At 36.3% G+C, this 25,372-nt stretch overlaps 1 protein-coding gene across 9 annotated transcripts in view; it reads right to left on the bottom strand.

Annotated features, from left to right (window-relative positions):
• Positions 1–25,372, bottom strand: part of LOC134751800 (protein held out wings) — an 88,964-nt gene that overhangs the window by 18,051 nt on the left and 45,541 nt on the right. For all 9 annotated transcript variants that reach the window (XR_010128713.1, XM_063687293.1, XM_063687311.1 and 6 more), the window contains exon 2: positions 15,411–15,544. Coding sequence is in view for 8 of the 9 variants with exons in the window: in XM_063687293.1 (XP_063543363.1) it covers positions 15,411–15,544 (134 nt within the window). In the remaining variant the exon portion in view is untranslated. The remainder of the gene's footprint in view (positions 1–15,410; positions 15,545–25,372) is intronic.

Genomic DNA, 25,372 nt, shown 5'->3' with positions numbered 1-25,372 from the left:
ACTAAGAAAATGGACCAACCCGCTTGGCACCTCGCCAGAACACACATATTAAAAGTATTTCACAATTTTTCTTAAAGATTCAACTACGTTAATTACTAAATGCTAAATTAAATGTGAAGCGTAAAATTTTATACTTGTCAAACTAATCAATTGCCTGTGACGGTATAAAAATTGCTAATGGATGCTCTGAAAATTCGCACATATTTTGAAACATTGAATCCCGAAAAAGGTCGGCACGTCGGCAGTCTTTTGTGATCCAAGAACTCATTACCTGTGTACTATATCTCGACGCTATTAGGTTGATTAGCTATTGTATCAATGCAACTGATGAAATATGAGACACGGAAACAGTCTTAGGACATTAAGTATCCGTCGCGGTCAGGTAACCGTGACGATCGATGGCGGGCCACCAATTGTAAATCAATGGGAAAACACACGAACCGAAATTTGGCATATTGATTTGCATCTAATGAATCTGATCAAACCACAGTTTATCATAAATTAACATCTACATGCTATAGATCATGGCTTTGACGGTTTAGAAATAATCACATACAAACTGTAACTTGCTAATGTATTATTAGCGACATGCCGTCACAATTGCTATTTTATAATTATTGCTGCATTAGAGTTCTTATTTCATCATTAAAAAGCAGTACAAATTACGAACTAAATGTTTGCGTTAGACTTGGAAAGAGTAAGATAGGTAAAAAGAAACTTAAACAAATTACAAGTTGTAGCATAGAACTCGCACACATAAATAGCAATATATATTTTGCAAAACTCCAGTTTATATTATCGCGGTTTCCAGCGCATAAAATCCTAACCGTAATCGTAATATGTAGTTATATTAAAGCGGAGGGCTTGACTGCTTAGCGGTACACCGCAAGACGGCCTGCGGGAGAAGACTTCCTCTTTGCATGTCAACTATTATTATACCCCCTTGTAAATAATGATGAGCACTAAAAGCTCTATTTAATAGCACACTAACAGAACCCACGCCACAATGTATCTTTAGGTATGAGTATTCAGAGCTATATTTTATCCTGACATATCAAAATAATTGGTCTAATTTTTTTTTTTCAAGTATTTTGCATCTTATACTATAGTCTATTTAGCTAGACTCTAGTTTCTCTAAATGTCATTAGGTTAAATAGGTACCCATCAGAGTACAATGCATTTCACAATTGTGTGCGAACGTCGCCACTCGCCGGACATGTCACGCCGTTTTGAAAGCCGCGCGCCACTTGGCTTCGCGCCCGCGCTTGCATATCCCGTCATTTCAGGAAAAGCATTTTACGCTGCGTCTTACGTAAGCGAACAACTCTCGAACGCGAAGCAAAGCGGCGCGGTGCGGCAGGCACACGGCGTTCGCGTTCGCAACGAGATCGCCCACGTAGGACACTTCTATAGGTATCAAATGATTGATTCACCCCGCGCCGCATCGCTTCGCTTCGCGTTCGCGTGTTGTTCGCCTACGTAGTACGCTGCTTTACTAATGTCTGCGGCTGCTTACGCACCATTTTTAGAACTCTTTTTTAGAAGTCCATTGTTTTAGTTAATTCTGCCCAGATTTTGAAGTGACAGAATGTGTGAAAGTGACAAGTCTTATTTTCATAGGAATTTAAGGTTAATTGTGCAGAGTTAGCTTGATCCGACTCTACATCCTCATCTAAATTATCTTATAACATCGATTTAGATCTAAGACTTTTAGGTACAAGTCTCCTAGATCTAAATCGATCGTATAGCTCTAAGACTTACAATCAACAAATTACTTGACATGAGTACTTTGTCATGACATTAACTAAATAACGTTTGTAAATAAATAAAACAAAAACCTCACGACATTTAAACTTGCGTCTCGATTGGTATTCCGGTAAAAATTTCAGACGTTTAACAATGTCCCACATTTAACTGATCGAAACCCGCTACGTCTGAGGCAATATTTTATCTGGAATAAGAGGAAACTGTGGTCGTGACGGAATTAGGAAGCCCGAAAACGAGCGAGCGACGACAGCTCTATGGCGTCGATTAGTCGCAGTCGCTAGCCCAAGAAAAATAACTGATTTGATTGTTTTTTAGACAACAATCCGTAAACTTCAAATTTAAGCAAACTATAATTGTGTCTTCACAACTGACGAAGTTTAGTTTTTCCCTTCACTTCGTAAGTAGTCATGTTCTTCATGTGCAGTCTTATTAATTCTGGACTAACACAGATTTTATTTTGAAAAAGTATTAAAACTTTATGGAAGTGTAGATTCGCGTAATCATAGCTTTTCCTTGTGTAAACAGTTTGTATTAAAAACAGTGCCTTGATAAAAATCAAGCTTGTCGTAAGTCTCAAAAAGTTTATTTTCATGATGATATTTGAAGGTATAAAATAATAACCATGGGCAGTTTAAAATTATAAAATATAGAGAAAGTAATTATGGGATGCATGTTCGTATCTATCTCGAAGCCTAAGGCATCTGGTATAATTTATCGCATGAAAACAACGTCTACTACGTAGGCACTACAAAATTTAATTTAATTTGGTACTTGATCGGCTTCAGTTGTTAATTAATTTTTCAGCATGTAAATATTAGGTTACCTACAAAACGTAACCTATTTTATTTACTCATCAGTTATGACATGCTCCCCGATGAAATCCGAGCGGTGCTCAATGTAAATCTGACGATGAACATTTTTAAAATAAATTCAGTAAGATTTTCTTTCTGAATGTATTTTGGTATTTCTTGAGTAAGATCTCAACTTCAAACTGGACACAAGTCATTACAACGAATATGGGCGAATCAACTAGGTATTTCTTATTGATTTTTTGATTTTTAATATTGATTTTTGCTAACAATTTCATTGAATAGATTCAATTTCAGTAGAGCTTAAATAGATGTTTTGTTGCTGACGATACTGACTGATAGGACTGTCACTGAAGAAGTGAATGATTGCAATGAGGGAATGAATATATATTAGCAATAAGTTTTACGGTGTTTCATTATATATAAGCTTAAAAGAGTCTATTGGGTCACGAAAAATGTCTTTTGGGTCACAATTTTTGTGACCGTGAGCCAAGTGACATTTAAACAATTTGGGCAATTTTTTGACTCAAAATTATTGAAAATAGGTACAGCGAACATGGTCCTGCGGCATTTTAGACCTAAAGCAACTTACAAAAAGAAGTGAAATCTCACCAAACCACATTTTCATGTAAAATGTTGCCAAGGCGAAACCGTAAGGCTCGCACTGTCTAAAAGTTATCAGATCTCTTGTAAACAGTCAAGCCACATATTTTGACTAAGGTGTAGTTTGTGAAGTTAGGGCTTGTATCAGCTGAGTCACCATGATTTTTCTTAAAAAAACTTAATAAATTTACCATTATAAGGAAAAGCAAACATAAGAAAATATATCAGGTTAAATTAATATTAGTAGCAGTTATTTTTTCCAAGTGGACAGGTTTATACAGAAAGTAGTTGATCGGCCCATATAATGAAACGAATAGGTACATATAACAAGCTATTTTTACTCAACAAATGTATTGTTGTATCAATTTGTCACTAAATCTGGGTTAACGATACAAAACAAGGTGCGATGATTGTCATTGGCGTGAATAGAAATTGCATTGCGCGGGCGAAGTGCAGTCGTTACGCCTATTAAAAAGCCTAAGCCCTTCTCCCACGGACTTCTGAATTCTATAAATGATAAATATTGTACGATACCAGATGACTTTTCGGTATCCTCGTGTTATACGGGTTCATTCAGTTATTAATGTCAATAACTTTTTTAAGTACTAGCCCATAAAATTAGATGGGCAAAAATTTGTTTGAAAATATTTACTAATGAAAGAAGTTTCAATAAAATAAAATAATCATGCTTGGATGTACTAGTTGATTTGCCATTTTCAAGTTTCAATTAGTACCTGTTTATTTTCGAAGAAATGAGTAGATTGAGGTTCATTTTGATTTAATCAGGAATGATTTAATCATGAAAATTTTTGGTTAAATCACCATCATGAGTGCCACTCTAAATAAAATCATGCAGCCCATATAGTTGCTAATATCTATTAAGGTGCGAAACCTTATGATTTAAACTATTATCCAAACTGTTGTTGATAAAATAATTTATGTATGACTGTATGTGTTCTGAACAATAAATAAAATTAATAGTACATTATGATACAAGTGTGCTAAAGTTGGTCATTACACACGAGGCGATATTGTGCGCACGAGCTGAGGGCTATCGCGACATTTCCTATGTTCGATCAAGTCTAAGTACGAGCATAAGTATTACACTAAACTAATGTGACTATTTTAACTGTTGCATTGTATGATGAAATCAAAATTATGTGGCACAGACCATGCGCATTGATTATGCGCGCATGGGCACACACATTGATCATGTCCGAAGTAGGTACATCCAATTTTGCACGCTTGCTGACGCTTCATGTCTTTGTGGCAATAAATTATTAAAATCATGAGCTTACATTGATGAGCTTGCATGAGCATGCATTTAGGGTGCATGAAAGAAGTCACAAGCAAACTTGGTAAAGTTATTTTGATTTGATAGATAATTACGCGTTGGCGTTTAATGCTTTTGTTCTTATTTACGTAATCGAGTATGAAATTAGTATGAATCATTCAATGCCTGCAACTCCTGCAAGAGCTATTTGAGGCTCTCAATAATACGATCTTTACTACTTGCTAGGCGTTTCAGTCGCTGAGATATAATTCGCAACTTATACGCACGATCTTCTTGCAGTTTGTCATGAAATTCCACAAAAGACCACAAATCAGTAGGTAATAGGACTAATCCAAGTAATACTACTCGCCTAATACGAGTAACACGTCTTGGCTATTACTTATTAAATACAACGAACAAGTGAACCATTGACCGAGGCTGGCAATCACAAGTCATTAATAGCAGATAGTTGCCAATCCCACATTGTGACTGATGGGTTAATACCTACATAATTGTCGTACAGCGATTGGTCACGACGAGATATCGTTGCTGCCTCCGGCGGTATGACGGTTTCAGAATGCACGACGAAGCTTCCTTGATCAAGGGTTTCGATTGCCGATTGGGTTTGTAACTCATAATATACATCACCCTGTGAGTAAGTAATTTAACCTTTCGTATGCGCATGTCAAAAAATTGCCATATAAATAGCAATCGTGACAACTTCATGTTTAAGTTGAATGTATATGGCGCAGATCTGCTCCTAAGCATACGAAAGGTTAAATACCTAATTACAAGTTGGTTTTTAAATATGCAAAATTGCAAATAAGGCACCCTGGTACGTCTAAGATGTTTATGAAACGAATTTATGGTGGAAGATATTGCATTTTTTAGTTTTATTTAGGAGATTTAGAATTATTTTTGTTGAATGACTACCGAAGGACACGAACAATATGGTATTTTTAGTAAGAAGCGGTAAAATGACAGTTTTTGTGATCATACCTATAGGTAATAATCAAATTCTTAATGACACAGAACCATGTCGATAACCGTTCCCGGTGCATGATTATTTATATGCCTGCGGCTCGATTTAAACTGTTTTCTCCCCGCTAGTAAAACCCATAACGGCGGAGAGACAAAAGACAATTTATATCAAAAACAAACAAGCATTAAGATCAAATCTGGCTAACCATAATAGGCGCCAAGTTAACAATGTAAACGGTAACTTGCAGTTTATTATGCATTATTTTATAGCAGTAAATCAGTTTCACTAATGACTTAACAAGCTGCGCCTGAGAATTAGTCACGATCGATCTCATGCTATTTTGACTTATTAATAAATATAATATTTATAATAATTTCATAAATCAAAGACGGTTTAGTACTTATATAAAAAAAACAATACCGAGAGTACGGTATAGTTTAGAATTAAAGTAGTGGTTAGGTATTTGGAACTACTAGTATAAGCCAAGCCCCAAGCTTTAACTCCAAGTATTTAATTAATTTAATTATATATAATCGGCATCATTGTGATTGTTGGAACAATAGTTATCTTATTTGTATTTGTACGTCCAGAGAGCAGAATGGTTTTGCGTGTAGGTACTGATTTTACATATGGACGAAGCAAAATGCGGATTGTGATTTTGTTTATTTATGTAGCCAAGTACGTTGGTTTAAGCTGCTGAGAAGAAAAGGTTATTGTATAGCGGCTAAAAATACTCGCTTAACTATTCATATACAAAATATTTGGGCTCATAGATTATTAACATAGCTTTAAAAAAAATCCTGAATGTCCAACAGATCAATGCGACGGTAATAAATAATTTAACTGTTAAATAGTTATTAGTCATTTAGGTGTCATCACGAAGCGTTTTAAATATGAAATAAATTAGTAATAGGAAATACATCGGTAGACTACATAATACATATCTTGTTCCTGTCCTAAGCCTCATCCCATTATCTGGGGTCGGCTCTCCTTGTCTGCCTTTTCCACTGTTCCTGGTTTTGGGCTATGGTGTTATCTACTCCTATCTCTTTCAGGTCCTTCAGGACCGTCATCAAATAGGTGGCGGGCCGTCTTCCGGCGCCTCGCGCTGTCGTTCGTGGGTATTACTACATATACTGCAAATTAATGCATAATCTCGTTAACTTTGAAATGTCAGTTTTATGTTGATGCAATACCGAAACTGTAGTGAAATACAGAAGGGATTTACATGATATTTTGTATCATAAACTGATTAATAATGATTTTCTCACTTCGAAATATACGATATATTATTATGAGTTGTTTGTCTTTAATCTACCAGCACGTGGTCGGGCTACAAATATATGTACTCTTATGAACAAAATTGCTTCACTCAAACACATTTTGTGACTGTCGTGGCTTCCAACCTCCGTGGCGACCTGACATAGACCGACTGACTGACTGGCTGACTGACATACATTATTTGGAACGACCGACATTTAAATTCAAAATTAGACATAACAATCACAAGACAAGACCAGTTTACGACAGACAGCGGAGGACGACATACAGTTCAGTGACTATGTTTCCACAACAAGTAGGAACCTAAATGCCGCACCCGAGAAACGAGTAAAAGACGCAAGATACAAAAGTGGAAACAGGGAGCCAACGAGAGCAGCGGTGCCCGTGACCCGTGACCACGCTGCGGAGCATGACCAATCCGATCGACCTCATTGCCGCCGGGCCAATTGCACTTATCACCGTTAATGTAGGTGATACATTACACTGAATAGTATCCTTGTTTCTAGACCGAGTTTTGTCACTGTTGAGCGACTACAAAAGTTGGTAAGTACGTTCAATAAAAATCAGGTAAAAGGTTTAAATACAAGCAGCGTAGCAACAGACAGATATTTCTCAAATTGTTGTTGTTTTTTTTTATAAATTTTTGCCACAGCTCATGTCAGGGCTCATGACTAAAACGGGCAACATTTTTGATCGTTGATTACAAATCGAGAGTCAAATCAATTTGGAAATCAAATTATTTTATTTCCTAATTATTTTTATTTTCAAGTATACATCCAAATTAGTACCATTTTGGATGTGTTATAAAAGTGCTTCAGGTAAAGTGGAACTGAACGTGAAGACCATACCAGACCATTAGTGATCAACAGAACTCTGGGTCGGGGAGCCCAAGAGGGGATTTTTGGAGTCACTCGAGCGCGTCAGATTAAGATATGGGGGATACCTTGCATCCTGTTGAGTACCTCCACCAAGTATGCGTCCTTGACACCGAGCAGAGAGTCAAGGATAGCCCGTCAGAATCAGAATAGTAAAAAAATCGCCACCTTGAAATACTCGAGCGCGTCAGATTAAGATATGGTGGATTAATTACTTGTTATTTTTACATAGGCAGGGTGGTCAGATATTGTTATCTGACGTGCTCGAGTAATTCCACATGGTGGTTTTTTTACATTTGAAAAGACGCTTTCCTTCTCGGTAAAAAAGAAAATATTATATAACATTTTTTTTCTTCCTATCATCTAATCTTTCGATTCCAGTAGGTCTCTACGACACTCGAGTTACTACATATTTTTTGCATAATCGCCTCCTCTGCTATAATGAAACAATGTTTCGTGGCCGTGTGTGGGCTAATTTATACTTAATTGTCATGAGATTCAGTAAACTAGGTCGTCAATTATTTTAATCAAATTAAAATTTAAACTGTTTTATAAAGTTAGGTTTCATATTGTTATCATTTACTGTAAAGTTTATTCTAAATCGGATTTAGTCACAGCCAAGCACAAAACGCCGGTCAGTATAAAAACACTTTTTACTCAATTTGCGTAAGTTTGAATTAATATACATACCTATCCTACCTACCTACTTTATTTAGATTGGTTATAATTAAATCTACAGTATTTTTTAATCCGAAGAATTTTCATAAGGATTTTTGCTGCATCACTAACTACTACGTTTCGTCACTAAATGCGCCGATAAAAGTTGCATTGGATTTGAGTGTCACTTTCAAAAATAATAATACAATACAAATAACAAAAGCAGTTGAAAAAACTAATACAAGAAAAGAATCGAAGTGTGTCAGAAAACAAGAATCATGTTTATGCTACCAGGCTACCACAGTGTATTAAATGAGACATGCTTTAACAACCCACGCAGGCATTTTCTGCGCAAGTTTTAGGTTAATAGTTAATACAAAAGAAATGTGCCAGAAAAAATACTTTATATACAGAAAATATTACTAAATAGCAAGATAAACACCAGACGCCCGCCCACATACGATTGTCCAAAATCTCTGCAACATGCGACTATCTGCAACCGCAGAATAACACATAGATATAGATGGATACAGACAGTCAACAGTCTAAGGAAAAACGTGCCTCGAAAATCAAGAAAATTTGATTCTAGATCAGACGGCGCCACTACCTTTGGCCTACTCTCGAATAGATGGCGTTGACGGTTTCGTTTGTTATTTAACAATTTTAACGCATATCAGTGAAAGAACATGGGTCAAAATAATAAATGCAAATAAAAAAAAACATTTATGCATATTTTTAAACATTTTTTGATATTTTTAGTGTTCCGTGCAAAACTTTGTTAGTTTTAGTTTTAATCGTGTGTCGATAGATGGCAGTGAATTTACCGTCGCTACAAAATTTACTATGACAGTACACCGCTCTATCCTATTATATCCTCTTTGGAATAACATGACTACAGTATTATCTTCGTTCATGCACTTTTCAGCTGTAGGAAAGCCAAGTTTTTCTACACACATTAGAACTATTAGAAGTGACTGTATGAAAAACCGGCAAAGTGCGTGTCGGACCTCGCGTAATGGAGGTTTCCGTACCTTCCTACAATAGAATTAATACAAGCAAAAGGGCGTATGTTCGCGGCACTTACGTCGTTTTAATAACATCAGTTTTTTTTAAACTATTTAATGGTTCAATCGATCATATTCAAAATAATTTTCGTGGAAATTAGTTATTGAACTTTATTATTAAGAATTTTTTTAATTTTGTTGCTCGGCCGGTTTAAAAGTTAGGGAAAACACAATATTTTTGACTATCAGAGCGATTATTTCCAAAAGTAGTCACCTAACTTATATTGACCGGGATATAGACCGTAATTACCTTTTGTATTATTTAATCAATATAAGTCTAGTGAAACTAACCGTGAATCATTCAAAACTCTAGTAGTCACTTAATCAAAAAACGTTTTTAGAAACCTTAATGTTCTTTTTAAAGAGCTATCTAATGATGTGCTACATGTTGATTTTATTTTAAACACTTTTTTTTTACTTTTAGTTAGGTAAATGTACTCCATGCCTCCCTAAAAATATAAGTATTTTTACAAATTATAAATTCTAAAGCAAGTAACGGCTCACAAAATACACCGAAAATTCCAAGTTAGATTAAATTATATCTTATAGTTTTCTAATGTGGCTGTGACATACGGACGGACGGACATGACGAAACTATAAGGATTCCGTTTTTAGGGTTCCGTACCCAAAGGGTAAAAACGGGACCCTATTGCTAAGATTCCACTGTCCGTCTGTCTGTCACCAGACTGTATCTCATTAACCGTGATAGCTAGACAGTTGAAATTTTCACAGATGATGTATTTCTGTTACCGCTCTATAACAACACATACAAAAACTACGGAACCCTCGGTGGGCGAGTCCGACTCGCACTTTGTCTAGTTTATTGTTATCCCAATGACCCTACACAGACGACGTGTAATACTAGTAGGTACTCGTAAATAACAACCAACACTCTTTTATAAACTTCCTGATCTAAATGCAGGAAGATCTAAACGCAATGCAGATTTCTGTGGCAGCCGTAATCGTAAGTGTGAGTTTCCTTAGTGCACCGTGCAATGAGCTGCTAGTAGAGTACATACGTTTGTTTTAGGTAGCTGAAAGTGTTTAATGTTTGAAACACATTCGCGAGCTTTTATACCGATGTTTGCACTCGCGAATGATAAACCGCATACCGTCTGCTGATATGTTTTATGAAAACAAGAATATCGTATTATAAACATTCTAGGTACTATTCGCTATCGAAAATCACTACAGGAATTATTAATTTATACTTGACACGCATCGTTTTTGAATAGATATTTAGCATTTATAGAAAACGTAGAAATCAACATACTAGGTCCCTGTCATCCACACATTGCCGATCTCAACAATCGTTCATTATTCTCAACATATTTAAACCATGCAAAACAAAATGCTGACAATAATCGTAATATTAGTCATAAACATGCATGCAAACTAAATAATGGGCAATAATTAGACAAAGCAGTTATTCGACCAATGCTCCCTTTATTCTTCGGTATTGCTTACAAGGAATCAGCTAGCGCCGTAGGTGCGCGGCAGGTTTGTCATGATGGCCAGCAAAAAGTCGAAGTAACGGGTCCACCGATATGGTCGGATTTAATAACGCGCCTTTCCCTATAAGGGGAGTCGCAGTTTCAGCGCGGGGACACGCGCTACATCGATATCGACAATCATATGAAGTATATTGTTAATGTATGTATTGTAGGCGTCGTGCATGATGACGTGAACAAGCGCGTACAGCAATAAACTCGAAATTTTATGAGAAAGTTGCTTAATAGCCGATTACTAAAAGGTATTTAAGTTGCCAATATCATAAAAAATATTACGATACTGCAGGCTTATATCTCCATTCGAATATCCGCTGAAGCCTTCCTTTTCATGTGGGAGATTAGTACATTCTGCAGTCCTGATGCTGATACAAAGTAAATTTTCGCCCAAAAACTTAATATGATAATAAACACGTACAGAAGTTAGCTAGAAGAAAACTTCGGTTTACTTTGGTAAAATTTAAATTTAAAAGGGTTATTACATTAATTTTATAGCTGACACTCAGAGTTAGGCCCAAAGCCTATTAACTTATTTATACCTAAATTTGAAACGATTATTTGAAGACATTTCAATTGTTTAAAAACGGTGTAGATTTGAAATTGCATCGATATTAACATTTTTGCAGTTTATTTTGCCTTGACTAGTTACCAGTGAAGCAAGTCCTGGAAACCAGGTCCCGTCAAGGCGATACAACTATGATTGAGCGTAGCTGCGTTCCGTCGTGTGTGCCCTGCATAACATTCACTACGTCGGCAGTAGACGAAATAGTAGGTTCCGCATTAAACCTTTTTAAGAGCTACTGGCATTAAACATTGAGATATGATGACTAAAGAGTTCCAATACGGTATTTTCCACATGTTGAATTTTAGTTTGTCAAAGGACTGTCTCATTTCAAACATGGACAGAGAGACTGAGAGACTCATACTATCTTTGTCTTAACACTAGTACTAGCACTTTTGTTCTTATTTACTAACAGTTTGGTTTGACCAACTATAAATCTAGTTAAAAATTAGAGTTGTGCTGTTCCCGGTAACATTCCCCATTTTGTATTGGGAATGTTACCGAGCGAGAAATTTCCCCATACGAAATGGGGAATGTTACCGGGAACGGCACAACTCTAAGTTAAATAGATAGAAAATGACCAATTTATCAGAACAAATTGGAAACTTGAAAAATACGTTTAATTTTTTTTTACTTACAAATAGGAAATTGTATGACAACAATATACATAAACGCAATATTTCACCGACAAAATCGCAATTTTCTTGTTTTCCACGGCTTCTAACTCTTCCAAGCGATAGCGACGTTACATGCTGACGTCACGATGTTGTCATTTTGTATGAAGCGTTTCGTCAGTAAAGTGCGGGTGCCAGACTTTGACCATCATTTGTGATTTTTGTATTGCTTTAAGACAATGGGTCCCATAAAGACATTTGATCCTCAAAACAAACCTGATCGACTGATACCATTCATAAAAAAATGTAGAATACCCTATTGCTATGTGATTTTAGTCAGTATTTAAAAATGTAGAGCACGAATAATCAACATTAAACTGATGTTACGGTTTGGAATTTGTTTCCGAAAACTGAACAGAAACGTGTGCGCGGCCGAGTATAAAAGCGTTAACTAACTATAAAGAAGAACGTTAAAGTCACAAAACTAAAAACATTTTCGAGATATTACTCATTGGAAGCAATGTTTCGAAACTGTTGTTTCTACAATATTTGTATGTGTTCGACATACGAAACAAATTTTCTTCGGTCTATTTCCGTGGACGAAAATAGTTACAGTTCAGTTTTTGCAACTAGGACTTTTCCTATGTAAATTACGTTTTGGGGTAATTTTATAAAATGTCGATCAGGCCAAAGAAAAGCAGTTTAATTTGGAAATAAGTTTTATGATATTGTCTTCGGTTACCGCGATAGTTACTCATGAAATAAAACTATGGAAACGGATTATATCGCGTATATTGAATACGTTTTCATTGTTTTATTTCATGAATAAGCTTTATATTAAGCCTTTTAGAGGACATAACATGTTGAACGAATGTCATCGCTTATTTTGTAAATAAGCACTGAGAGGCTTGCCGCTTGCCGACTAGACTCGCGACATCTACATCGTTAGACCGATTCCATCATGATTTCAGTACGTGACCGATCTCGTACGGCCCTTTTGATCGACAATCAATAACATTCAACGTTCAATTTATCTTAAGATTTACGTTCACATTGTTGAATTCCTGACAATTATCTAGATGATCTACGAGAGGAATCAATAGTGACAGATATATATACACATAGCGCATTTAGTTTAATTTTACAAAGATCTACTGTATAAACAGTTAACTCCACCACACACGTTCGAATTCATTGCATAAATCTACTTACATTACATAATTATTACAAACCAGTATACAGGGTGGCTAAAAAATAAGTGCATTCCGGTTGCCAGGGAGGTTTTGGGATTATACCGAGCAACTTTTACTATGGGATCAACCACGAAATCGCGAAAAAAAAATGTACCGTCCCATAAAAAATGAACCAGCCAAAATGTATAAAACAGCCAACTTTTTTTTTTCGCGATTTCGGGGTTGGTCCCATAGTCAAAGTTGCTCAGTATAATCCCAAAACCTCCCTGGCAACGGGAATGCACTTATTTATTAACCACCGTGTATACATATAATTATGCTAAGAACAATTTAGATTAATGAGGAATCAGCTTAATTATCCATAGGTAAGTATAGGTATATAGTCTTCTCTTAGACCTTTGTAGTTTAGTACAGAACAGTGTCTGGCGAATACCTAAGTGATGGCTCCAACTTTACACGAAACCAAAAAAGGCACAAAATATGCCTACTATTTATAACGTTTGTTCATTTAATTTCTATAAATCATCGACATTGCTAGTACCAATACTAAGAACCGCCGGTTCTCACCACATTAGCCATTCTCAGCCATGGTAACAAGAAACCATTACTTCGATCACGATTACCGTGTGTGTATTTCTAGAAAATACTTCTATAATTTGAATTTTTGTGAAATCTTTACTGATTGTGCAACATTTTTACTTTATTTATTATTCGTATGTCTTTTCCGTATCTCGGGACCACTGGGTCCCGGACCTTTGGGAGGCGTGCATAGGGGCCGAAGCCAACAGCGCAAAGTCCCTTTAAGACAAATCAATCTAAAAGCAAGATTATTGACATTATTTGCATATTATAGTAAAAGCATGCAGAATTTTCCATTCGAAAGTATTCATATTAACAATTAAAAAACTATCATGATACAAAAAATATAAAATTAATATACATACATATATTGTATTTACCATGCAACGCAGTTAAAATTTACATATTTGATTTTTAACATTATTCACAATAGTGCCTCAGGCACTACAAGATCATCGATAACCTAGAATAACAAGTTATTTAGGTAATTAAATAGTAACATGAACATGTGTCATTCGGTTCAACGAACTCTGAACACCGAATAAAGGTTTGTAGAAACGTGCTTTGCAAATGAGCCTGGAACGGTATGATGCGAATGAATGGACAACACACAATCATGGATGTCGGCCGAGTAGTCTGTGTGGCAGGGGACTACATATTTACTCTTTATGAAGATAGTACGAGTATTGCACTTGTTTCACCAAGTGCCAAATAAAAAACCGTTAAACGGAAAATATTAAAACATGCTCTTGAATAAACTTTGACAAAAACATACACACTAGAAACAGGAATCTATATAACATATTCGCTTCGAAGCAGCAGCGGGGCAGCCCTGACATCAGTCACCAAATGTAGCAAGCTGACCACCTCGTGTGTCGACATGCGGGTATGACTATCGCACTTATTACTAAATTATAATTAAACAAAAACCAACTTTATTTAGTTATCAATACGGTTCACTATGGCTATGAACTTGTAATTAGTTAGTTTTGGTTGTCACCTGACGATATACAAAACTAAAAAGTTTCAGACAAATTTTACCGATAACCGTTTTTGGAATGCCTGCCCTGAATCAGTCTTTATTAGGTTTCATACTCTGAGCTACTATTGTTAACAACAGGAATGAATAGCAATCTCTCATTTAATCTGTCTGAGACAGATTTATTTATAGTACTAGAGGAATTTGTTAGCAACAATATTAAGACCGAACCGTATCCAGTTCTGTTTGATTTACGTTTAACTAGTACTAAAGTTATTAATTTGTTTCGACTAAAACATGGTTTTCATCATACACAAGTAAGTAGTTACTAATATAATCGCGGCCACAAGCTCTAGTACTAACTGAAAATGAGTGAATATTTATGTAGCATTCTGGTATTTTTAACTTCCTAAAAACAACTAACTTGTTACATCGGTATCACTTAAGTGTTGATCAGTGTAAAAGTAAATGCTAAGCAAAAGCTATATATGGCATGTTTAACCTACCCGCACCTCCATTAACTTTCCACAGATACAGTTTTAAGAAGACTTTCTCGCAAGACCAAGTGATATTATTTATTGTTATTGCTATTGAGCATGTGAAAAGTCCTATGATTTTATGTGAACGAATATTACAAACATTGGGTAATAAGTACAACACTTACATCTGGATGTTCTTTGACCGGCACGTATACTTTTTCTGTGAGTGTTGTGACCATGCCTTCTGCTTCTGGTAGAATAAGTGGTTCCTTTTTAACGCCATTTATTTGGAATAGACTCGCTCGTACTTTTGCTATTTCTGAAACAAAAAGAATACAGCTATTAGTATCGCGAATACTCCCGCTGTGCCTTCCTAAATTTCGTAGATAAATGTAATTGAATGCCACCCTAACGTTTGCTGTTTGCTAGCCTTGTGATAATAATATAATAAAATAATAGATATTATAGGACATTATTACACCAATTGACTAAGCCCCACGGTAAGCTCAAGAAGGCTTGTGTTGTGGATACTCAGACAACGATATATATAATACGTGTATAAATACATAGAAAACACCTAAGACTCAGAAACAAATATCCGTGCTGATGACACAAATAAATGCCCTTTCCAGGATTTGAACCGGGACCATCGTCTTCATAGGCAGGGTCACTAGTGTCACTACCCACTAGGCCAGAACGGTCGTCATGTTTATGTGGCGCGGAGAATTTAGTTTTACCAGACCTTATTGCAAATCTAGGAATGCTAATACCACGTTTACTATATTTATAGCAAATAGCTACGTAAAATAATCTATTTAAACTACAGTGAAACCTGGATAATTGAAATCTCAAGGGACCGACAGTTTTGGGTTAATTAACCAGGTTTTCCATTTAAACTACATATTACTTGAAAGCCCAATTTCAGTTGACTAATCACGACTATCTTTGCATTTCGTGATGCTTGTGATGCGATAATTATGAAAGTAAACACTTTAAACCCAGGAATGGATATAGGCTAGAACCGATCATTACTTACATAGTTGAAGTTGACATCATAAGGACCGCCCCTTTAACTTGATCAAGCCTTTGATTAATAGTCATCATGACATCATGTAATCAATGGACCAATGGGTGAACCTCATAATTATATGACACACTGCGATTCGCTGGTACAGTCGACATCAGATATATCGGAGCGGCCGAGGTGCTCAAAAATATCTGAACACGCACTTAACGCCTTGACAATAGAGGCGTGTTCAGATATTTGTGAGCACCTTGGTCGCTCCGATATATCTGATGACGACTGTACAAACAACCTAAATACGGTAATGCAATTGCTATAAATCATCATATTTAATCTATTATTGAGATCCGCCTATTAACTATCTAGCAGAATCCCCCTATAAAAGCCTATAAAAGCCTATAAAATTCAGAAAAATCTTTAAATCATTTTCCCAAAAAGTTCACGATGTGAATTTAAAAAGAGATTAATTAATAGTTAACGTATGTACTTAAATAGCTTAACTTTAAATAGTGACCTCAATCATCTTATCTTTAACAAAATCTGTGTATAAAAGGCTTCCTTAGTTTGTAACCGTAAAGTAGGTATGCAACGTTATCGCCCTTACCCGATAAGAATCTCGTGAGTCATCAGATGATTTCCGGCGTCCGAATAAGGAACACCATATGCTTTTTCGATGTGCATAAAAAGTGTGTCAAATCTTGACACTCGCACAATGAGTGCGAGTAAATTGCATGTTGCTTTTGCTTGTGGCTTTATTTTGGTACATCAGAATTCGTGCTTAACGGTATAGTCTGAATGTAATGTAAGCGTTATGGCGAAATACTTAAGAGATAGATCATTAGATCGTTTTTCGATCGACATTTATAAAGAATGAACTGATTTTTGTACTACGATATTGAATCATTATTATAAAATAAATAATTTATTTGACATTATAAGTAAATACCTTCAGATTTCAAACAAAAATAGCGTATTTAAAAAGTAGTATAGGTATTCAACAAATTAAATATAAACAAACATACATCAGGCCACAGAAATAAAATAAATAATAATAATAAAGATGCGTCTAAAAAGAAAGGACCCAATTTGTTACTAGACACGCAGGGAAGATACCGCAAACCTCACAACCACAACGATCAAGGTTGACTTTGAATAGCAAAATCAAAGCTCATTACAATGGGTCTCTATTGTTTCGCAAAAAGTTTTAAGTCATAATGTATTGTTTGTCCGCATTTTCGTTAGTCATAATTTGTTTGGTTTATTAACGCGTAACTTTTCAAGATTGCTATAAAACAAACCTAACCTAACTATAGCATAACCTTACGAAAATGCTGAAAAGTTAACGGTTTCAGTTAGTCCATATGTCAATATGACAAACAAATACATTATAACTTAAAACTTTATTTGAAACAAAGGGACCCCTCATTACAATATGTCAAAAACATATTGAAATGACTTTTGTTAATTGACACTGTCCCATTGGTTATTTTCTGATTACCTCATGTGATACAAGTCGGCATATAAAGATTCGAGATATAAGACTTATTGCAGGTAACCTTCTTCATAAGTGCACATTGTAGCGTATATTTCCACTCGTTACGACTGAAAACAAAACTCAGCTTTTGGTAAATACGTGAAACCAGTTAGCATGCCACCTATGTTACTTCGTACATCCGATTCTCAGATAAGAGGCGTATGTCCAGCGCAGCGTGCGACAATGCGCCGCTTTCACACCATATAAGGGTCACGCCGGGTAGACAAGCCTTAACCCGTACGGCGACGTGTGATCGCCAATGGATTATGTATTTAATTGCCACCCTCTCACGCATATAAATGCATGCTTTTAGGATCAAGAGGTTTATGACTTTTTCCAATACCTATCTGACATAATGTGGCTTTAATGCGAAGAAACTAGCAGTAGTGTGACGTGGCGTCCATGTGGCTGTCTTTTTAGGAATAGTTAGTACCCCTTCTCTAAGAAAAAGCTGGCCGTTAGCTCTGGCTTATGTATGTGTGACGCCCCGCTACTAATAATTCTAATGACGTAATGACGTAACTACATTACTGCGCGATATTTAAAAAAATAATCATATAACTCATCAAGCTTGTTTCGGCACTTATCAAGTTCGATACAATAGATCAAACAATTATCGACACGAAAATCAATTCGGTTCTGGCTGAATTACCCATACATAATGGTCTACATAGCAAGGTCAGAGCATGTTAAAAAAAAACTTTTCAATCTTGTCACAGAGATGACGGGTGTCGAAACACTTGGAATGGACGTTTGAACAATACAGCTTTGTGTAGTAAATGAGGCTTCTAAACAAAAACAAAGGCTGAATTTAATAGGCTGGTTTTGACACAGGTGATATTGGGGGCTGTCCGTCTGTCACTTCTCGTGTACATTTTTGGTTTGATTAATGTAGTCTCACTTGACGGGACCAGTTCAAGTCAGAAAGGTTGTCACCTCTGAGACTAGGAAACTTGCGCAAGCATTTGAAGTGCTGATGCTTGATGGGATAATGCGTTAAATAAAAGTATCTAATATCTACATGTAGGTAATTATCAATTAACGGATAATTTAACCGCTTCACTTCGACCTAATATCCACTATTATAAATACGAGTAGAAAATTACTTTAAAATACAGAATAAATTTATATTTATAAAGCTCGCTCCGTATAAATAATTGTAGGTAGATACTTATACAAGAAAACAGGGCGTTTGTGATATATTTTATCATACCATCTATATTTAAATCACATTAACAAAGTAAAATTTCTCCCCGAGTGCTTTCTGGTTAGGTACAGTAGATAATGCAATCTCCATTGTCACCATCCACAATGGCAGCATGCGAGTGGCTTTGCATCCGTAATCCCGACTCCCTCATTCTATTATATACGCTACTAATAAATGTAGCCAGTCGCTTTTAAGGCATATGATACCATCGGCACGCGGAATTGAAACCTTTGACTTACGTAATTGGATTTTTACGTCCAACTTAACGCCTACGCTCGCTTCATGATCCCCATTAAAATACTTTTATGGCCCACTGGCAATCTTAAGTGACCAGATTCATCCTTGGTCCTCCAACAAACCCACGCCTTAACTTGATTTTTGACATTCTAACTCGTTTACAAACTCTAAACAGGGATAAAGACAATCATTGTCCCCGCTTTTATTTCTTCTAGTTGCAAAACGAATTTACTAGTACATACAAGAAGAGCTGACGCTGAATACGGCTACATGATTAATAAGAGCAATTTTCTAAATCATCTGCTAATTTGGAAAACTGCTCTTATTAATCAACCTGTAAATCGCGTTAATTATTTTACTGCATTTTTAGTTCCAATGACTTCACCTACACATTGATTGCATGTACAATACAACATGTAGCATAGACTCGGTGTCAAAATCACTTTCATTCTTAGTGCTACTCTATGGAAACTACTTTTTTTCCACGACAACCATAACTGATGTTTGCGGGTGTAAGTGCTCGGTGCATCGTAATAACAAAGTGAAGTTTGTCGGTCGTAGTGTCTAGACGGAGAAATTACAGTGGGACGTTTTAATTAGAGTCGACCACAAGTGGTGGTTGCTTTATGCGAAGAGTGTGAAGTAGCGGCGGTTCCGCGGCCGGCTCCCTGACACTGCGGGGTTGCGAATTGTATCGCAGCCATAATTGTTTTTTTTAGTTTTAGTTTTTTATTTTATTTTATAATAATATGTTACTAGTTTTAAGGTATTTATCTATGGGCCAATAGTTGCCTGAAGTGGCCATAAGTGGAATTAAGGTTTCTCTCGATTAATGAAATACGGTAAAATATCGGTACGTAAATTCCTATTTGTGTAATAGTTCAAAGATTCTAGTTAAATGTGATAATGGTAAAATTTGAATGTGTGAGCACAGTTTTCTCACGCAAAGCAGCCATGCGCGGACGCCACTACGGTTAGTTTGTGCCTTCCTCGGCTGCCCCGGCGAAACACACATCGCGCACGCTATCACGGCCATTAATTACTAATTTTAACATCAATTACATTAGTTATACATTCAATGGAATGTGCATTATTTCGCTTAGATACCTATTTCCAGTATCTTGCTAGCAGTTCGGACAGTTGGGTTCGGTTGTCCACAACGAAAACTATGTACCAAAGCACTGTCAAAAGTACCAAAATAGTAGGTACACCCAAGAGTAATTAAATTAAACAAAAAAAAACAGGTTAACAAATAAGCGGATCACTTCAGGCATAAATCAAAACACATTGTTAGATTAATGTCGGATGAATAACAATAAAGTACAAATTGAATGCATCACACTTGAAATGATAAATGAAGGCTAGATAATCAAGCCGGCGTACGTCACGGTGCCGGAACGGTAGTGAAAGACAAATACTTGCCATCGATAAGGTCGCCGTTGTACATATTTCATGGCGTTTTGTTGTTAAGAAAAACGTATACAGTTCGCGCACAAAAGCAATAAGGTCAGTACAGGTAAGTGTAGCTACGAGGCAAGTGTAACTGACCTTCATATTACGTAAAATAATTGAGATTATGATACTGCTATAATCTGTTGTCATGAGTAAATAAACTATCAATTTTATTGTAATTTATTAGTAAAGATGACGTTATCAAGCAATTATGAGATTATCGTCATTTTGAAATCTCACAATTTTTTAAATACGAGTTGGAGCCTACACGTGGCATACAATGAGTGACTGGGAAAGTGTGTCTATCTCACTTGAGGCAAGTGTGACTGTATGTTACACTTGCAACGTATCAGAGATCGTAAACAATCATTTTTTGTATCATCAATGACTAATAGCTTTTGCCCGCGACTTCGTCTGCGCGGAATTATTAATTAAGGTACCTACCTTATTTTTTATCTCACCGGTATGTATTATGTTTCATCTTCATCTAATAAGTCTAATATTCGCCGGCTGGGACAACAAGCGCCACAGCGTCATGAAGTGTGTTTATTCCTATAAATAGGTCATTTTTGTTTTGTTATATTTTTTTTAGTCGTGTCGTAAATATTTTTTTCTTAAAAGTGCATTTTTCATTAAAAAAGGTTTTCCACCCCAGGTTGGAACATATATGTCACAGTTACCTCGGATTATATTTTATCATAAATGATGATAATCAAAATTTATAAATTATCATCGTTTAGTGTCAGGGTTATTGCGTTTTAATATTAAGTAAATTGTTGTCTAGCGTGCACTAACAAAGTAGTCACACTTACCTCATTTTGCTGGGGAAGTGTGACCCCGACTCTACTTTCATTAAAGACCTTAAATACCGTCTTTAAATCATCAAACGAACATAAAACACAGAGATTTCAGCTAAAGTTGAACCATACCATATTGTACCTTAGGGCAGAGTTCGAAATCCAACTTTATGATATTGATTTATGTGTTTGAACTGAACTTTGAACACATAAATTATAAAATAAAACTATGAAAACGGATTATATCGCGTATATTGAATTTATAATACATCCCGACGTTTCGAACTCTTTACAGCAACGTCGGGATGTATTATAAATTCAATATACGCGATATAATCCGTTTTCATAGTTTTATTTCATGAGTAACTATCGCGGTAACCGAAGACAATATCACATAAATTATACTTTTGTATGTCACACTTACCCATATTGACCTTACAACTTCATGATTTAAAAGCGCTATCAACTTACTTTGAGGATTACTAGAATGAAGGTGAATATCATCATCATCATCATATCAGCCTTCTATCGCCCACTGCTGAGCATAGGCCTCTCCTCGAGTACGCCACTTATCCCGGCCCTGAGCCAATCTCATCCAGAAGTGACCCGCAGTCTTCCGTATGTCGTCCACCCAACGAGCCAACGGACGTCAGGCACTCCTTTCGTCTGAAAGCGGCCACCATTCCGTTAACATTTTGGCCCACCTGCCATCACTCTGTCTGGCAACATGACCCGCCCAGAATTTAAGTTTGGTAATGACGTATCCGACGTCTTGCACTTTGGTGCGGCGTCGGATCTCGGCACTCCTCACTCGGTCTTGAAGTTTGATGCCGAGCATGGCGCGCTCCATGGCTCTCTGTGCCACTCGGATTTTATGCACAGCCTCCTTAGTGAGCGTCCATGTCTCGGCACCGTAGGTCATGGTGGGCAGGACACATTGGTTAAAGAGACGAGTTTTCAGGCATTGTGGAATGTTAACGGGTTTGAGGATGTCCGCTAGTTTATTGAATGCCGCCCAACCCAGCTGGATTCTCCTGGAGATCTCCTTCTTCTGATGTGTTTTGTCAAATGATAGAATATGTCTAAGATACACAAGGTGAATATAACAACATGTAAGCATTTTAATAATTATTTAACAAATTGGCGACGATGGCGGAATAAATCGAACGCCTTATTCGTCTACGGACATCAATAAGCGGCCAACTAATGAAATTACAACATGATTGACAAAGCCTGTTGCGGATTATATCATTTGTTAGTAGGTGACGAAGCCTGTAGCTGATTTATTGTTGTAAGCACTTGACGAAGCCTGTTGCTGATCATGAACTATGTGTTGTATATAATAAATGACTATTTAAAAGTTAAAAAAAAAAAAAAATTTACAACAACAATTAGGTACAACAAAATCTACCTACATCAGATTTCGAAGTAAATCAGAGACTGTCAAGCTTAGAAAATTATTACGAGAACAAATTGCATACAATTCAAAGTGACACAGAATCTCAATCAAAAAATTTAGAATCGGAGATAGAACAACGACATACAACAGAAGAAAACATTTTACAACTGAAATTGAAACTGCACGCCTTACGCCCTACACACGGTTGTTATTGTAATGTCACTTTAGGCCAGGAAATAAATGCCCAAAAAAAGGTATAGAGGGAAATGCTTAGAACACAATTTTTGACTACGTAGCTTTGTTTGGACTAGTTAGGAGGTGAACTTATCAAAAGTCCCCGGCCGTAACCCTGGTGCTGGGGGGAGAGGGGGGATTGAAGGTTCCATTTTTCGGTTTTTCGATTATATCTCGGAAACTATGGCTCTGAGCGACTTGGCCACTTATACAAAATGAAAAGAGATTTAATTTGTTACAAGTTTTATTCAGTCAAGTTTTTCGATATCTTGTATAGTTTTTGAGATATCCGCTCTAGAAGGTTTATTTAGGGCTCTCATTTTTATCTTGATTATCTACATTAGTGAAGCTGCTAGGTCGGGTTTGGAATGGTTTTCGTATAAAATTCGGGGGTGCTGAATTCATTTGTGGTATCAAAATTTACACCATTCCTACGTAAAAACAAAATTTAAAAAAATGTTTTTTTTATAAAACATTTCTTTACGCTTAAACCGCCGAACCGATTACGTTGAAATTTATAGATATAGGATAGTCTTTATAACCAAAATCATCTTTTAAGGGTGTGAAAAGTGGGGTGGAAATTTGTATAGAGAATCAATAACCGCTGAACCTATTTAAATAATATTTGGCGTGGTCTACATGTTAGATTTAGTTGATAATGATACCAAACATGACTTCAAACCTAAATTTAAACAGTATTAACCTCAGGAATTTAACTTCGGCAAAGAAGCTGAATTCCCCTCACACCAAATTTCACACCTTCAAAGTATGATTTTTGAGATAAAAACTATATTATATCCTGTCTCGGGACTTAAAACATCTATTTACCCTTTTCAACTAAATCGGTTCAGCGGTTTAAGCGTGAAGAGGAGTTAAAACAAAAAGTTATTTGTTTAAAGTTTATATGTTTTTACTTCGGAAAGGTGTCAATGTTGATACCATAAATTAATTCAACACCCCCGATTTATACGAAAACGTTACCAAACCCGGCCTCGCAGCTTTACTGATGTAGATAATCACGATAAAAATGAGAGCCCTAAATAAACCTTCAAGAGCGGATATCTCAAAAACTATACAAGATATCAAAAAAATTGACCTAATAAAACTTGTAACAAATTAAATCACTTTTTTTTTGTATAAGTGGCCATGTCGCTCAGACCCATAATTTCCGAGATATAATCGAAAAATCGAAAAATGTAACCTTCAAACCCCCCTCTCCCCCTCAGCACCAGGGTTACGGTCGGGGACTTTTGATGTGTTCATCTCCTAACTAGTCCAAACAAAGCTACTAAGACTCCGCTGTCCGTCTGTCCGTCTGTCTGTCTGTCACCATCATTTGTGACTTTTGTATTGCTTTAATAAAAAAATGTCAAATACCCTATTATACCTCTATACACTTAACGTAAGAGTAGATCAGTGTGGCTACCACCAGTTTGACACTGACATAAACGCTACCGAGAACGTAACTTACTTTCTATCCATCTCGCTCGTACTCGCATATTGGCGTAAGCGAGATGTATAGAAAGTGACTCATGGTATCGGTATAGTTTCAGAGTTGTCAGTAACCAGTACCCACCTTCAAAGACATGACGTTACAATTTTGACTTATGAATAGTACAACAGCAAAAAGCTACCCGAAGCGGTCAATGCAGCAGTGACACGAGATTGATTGAAGTACTAAGACGTTCGCGTGGGCTTATTGTTATTCTCCTGCATTCATAGAACGGTGACGAAATTTGCATTAACGATGACTCAAATATGAATGAATGTATATAGAAATGTATATTATTATCCTCGAGTAAGTCCCGACATAATGCAAATAGACGCAGGCCGAGATGTCAAATTGTATTTGCGGCTGTTAAGGGTTATGGCTGAAGTTTCTCAAAAGGAAACCAGTTTCGAAATGTCAGAGCAGGTTGGCCTAACTGTTGTGATTGAAATGCTTTTATCGTAATATATGCAAAGTCAAAGGGCGCGCCGATTATGTGTATAAAATACTGATGATACGGTATACTAATAAATTTTATAACATGTATTTGAGAAAATGACTGTGTGCTCTGCGCGCTTCATCGATAAATAATTTCGATTAACGATACACGATATAGATACCTACCTACTAAGAAGCGAATGTTTCTATCATAATTCAATCATTTAAGATCATTTTATTTAACACTGTATTCACAAACGCAAGTGTCATATTCAGGTTTAGCGGGTAATATTTATGAACGACAGTTCTCTGCCGACGAGCAGTGTGAAAGAAAAC

The sequence above is a fragment of the Cydia strobilella genome, chromosome 2 (genome assembly GCF_947568885.1).
Source record: "Cydia strobilella chromosome 2, ilCydStro3.1, whole genome shotgun sequence".
Taxonomy (NCBI): Eukaryota; Metazoa; Arthropoda; class Insecta; order Lepidoptera; family Tortricidae; genus Cydia; species Cydia strobilella.
This window is presented reverse-complemented; position numbering and strand designations above follow the sequence as displayed.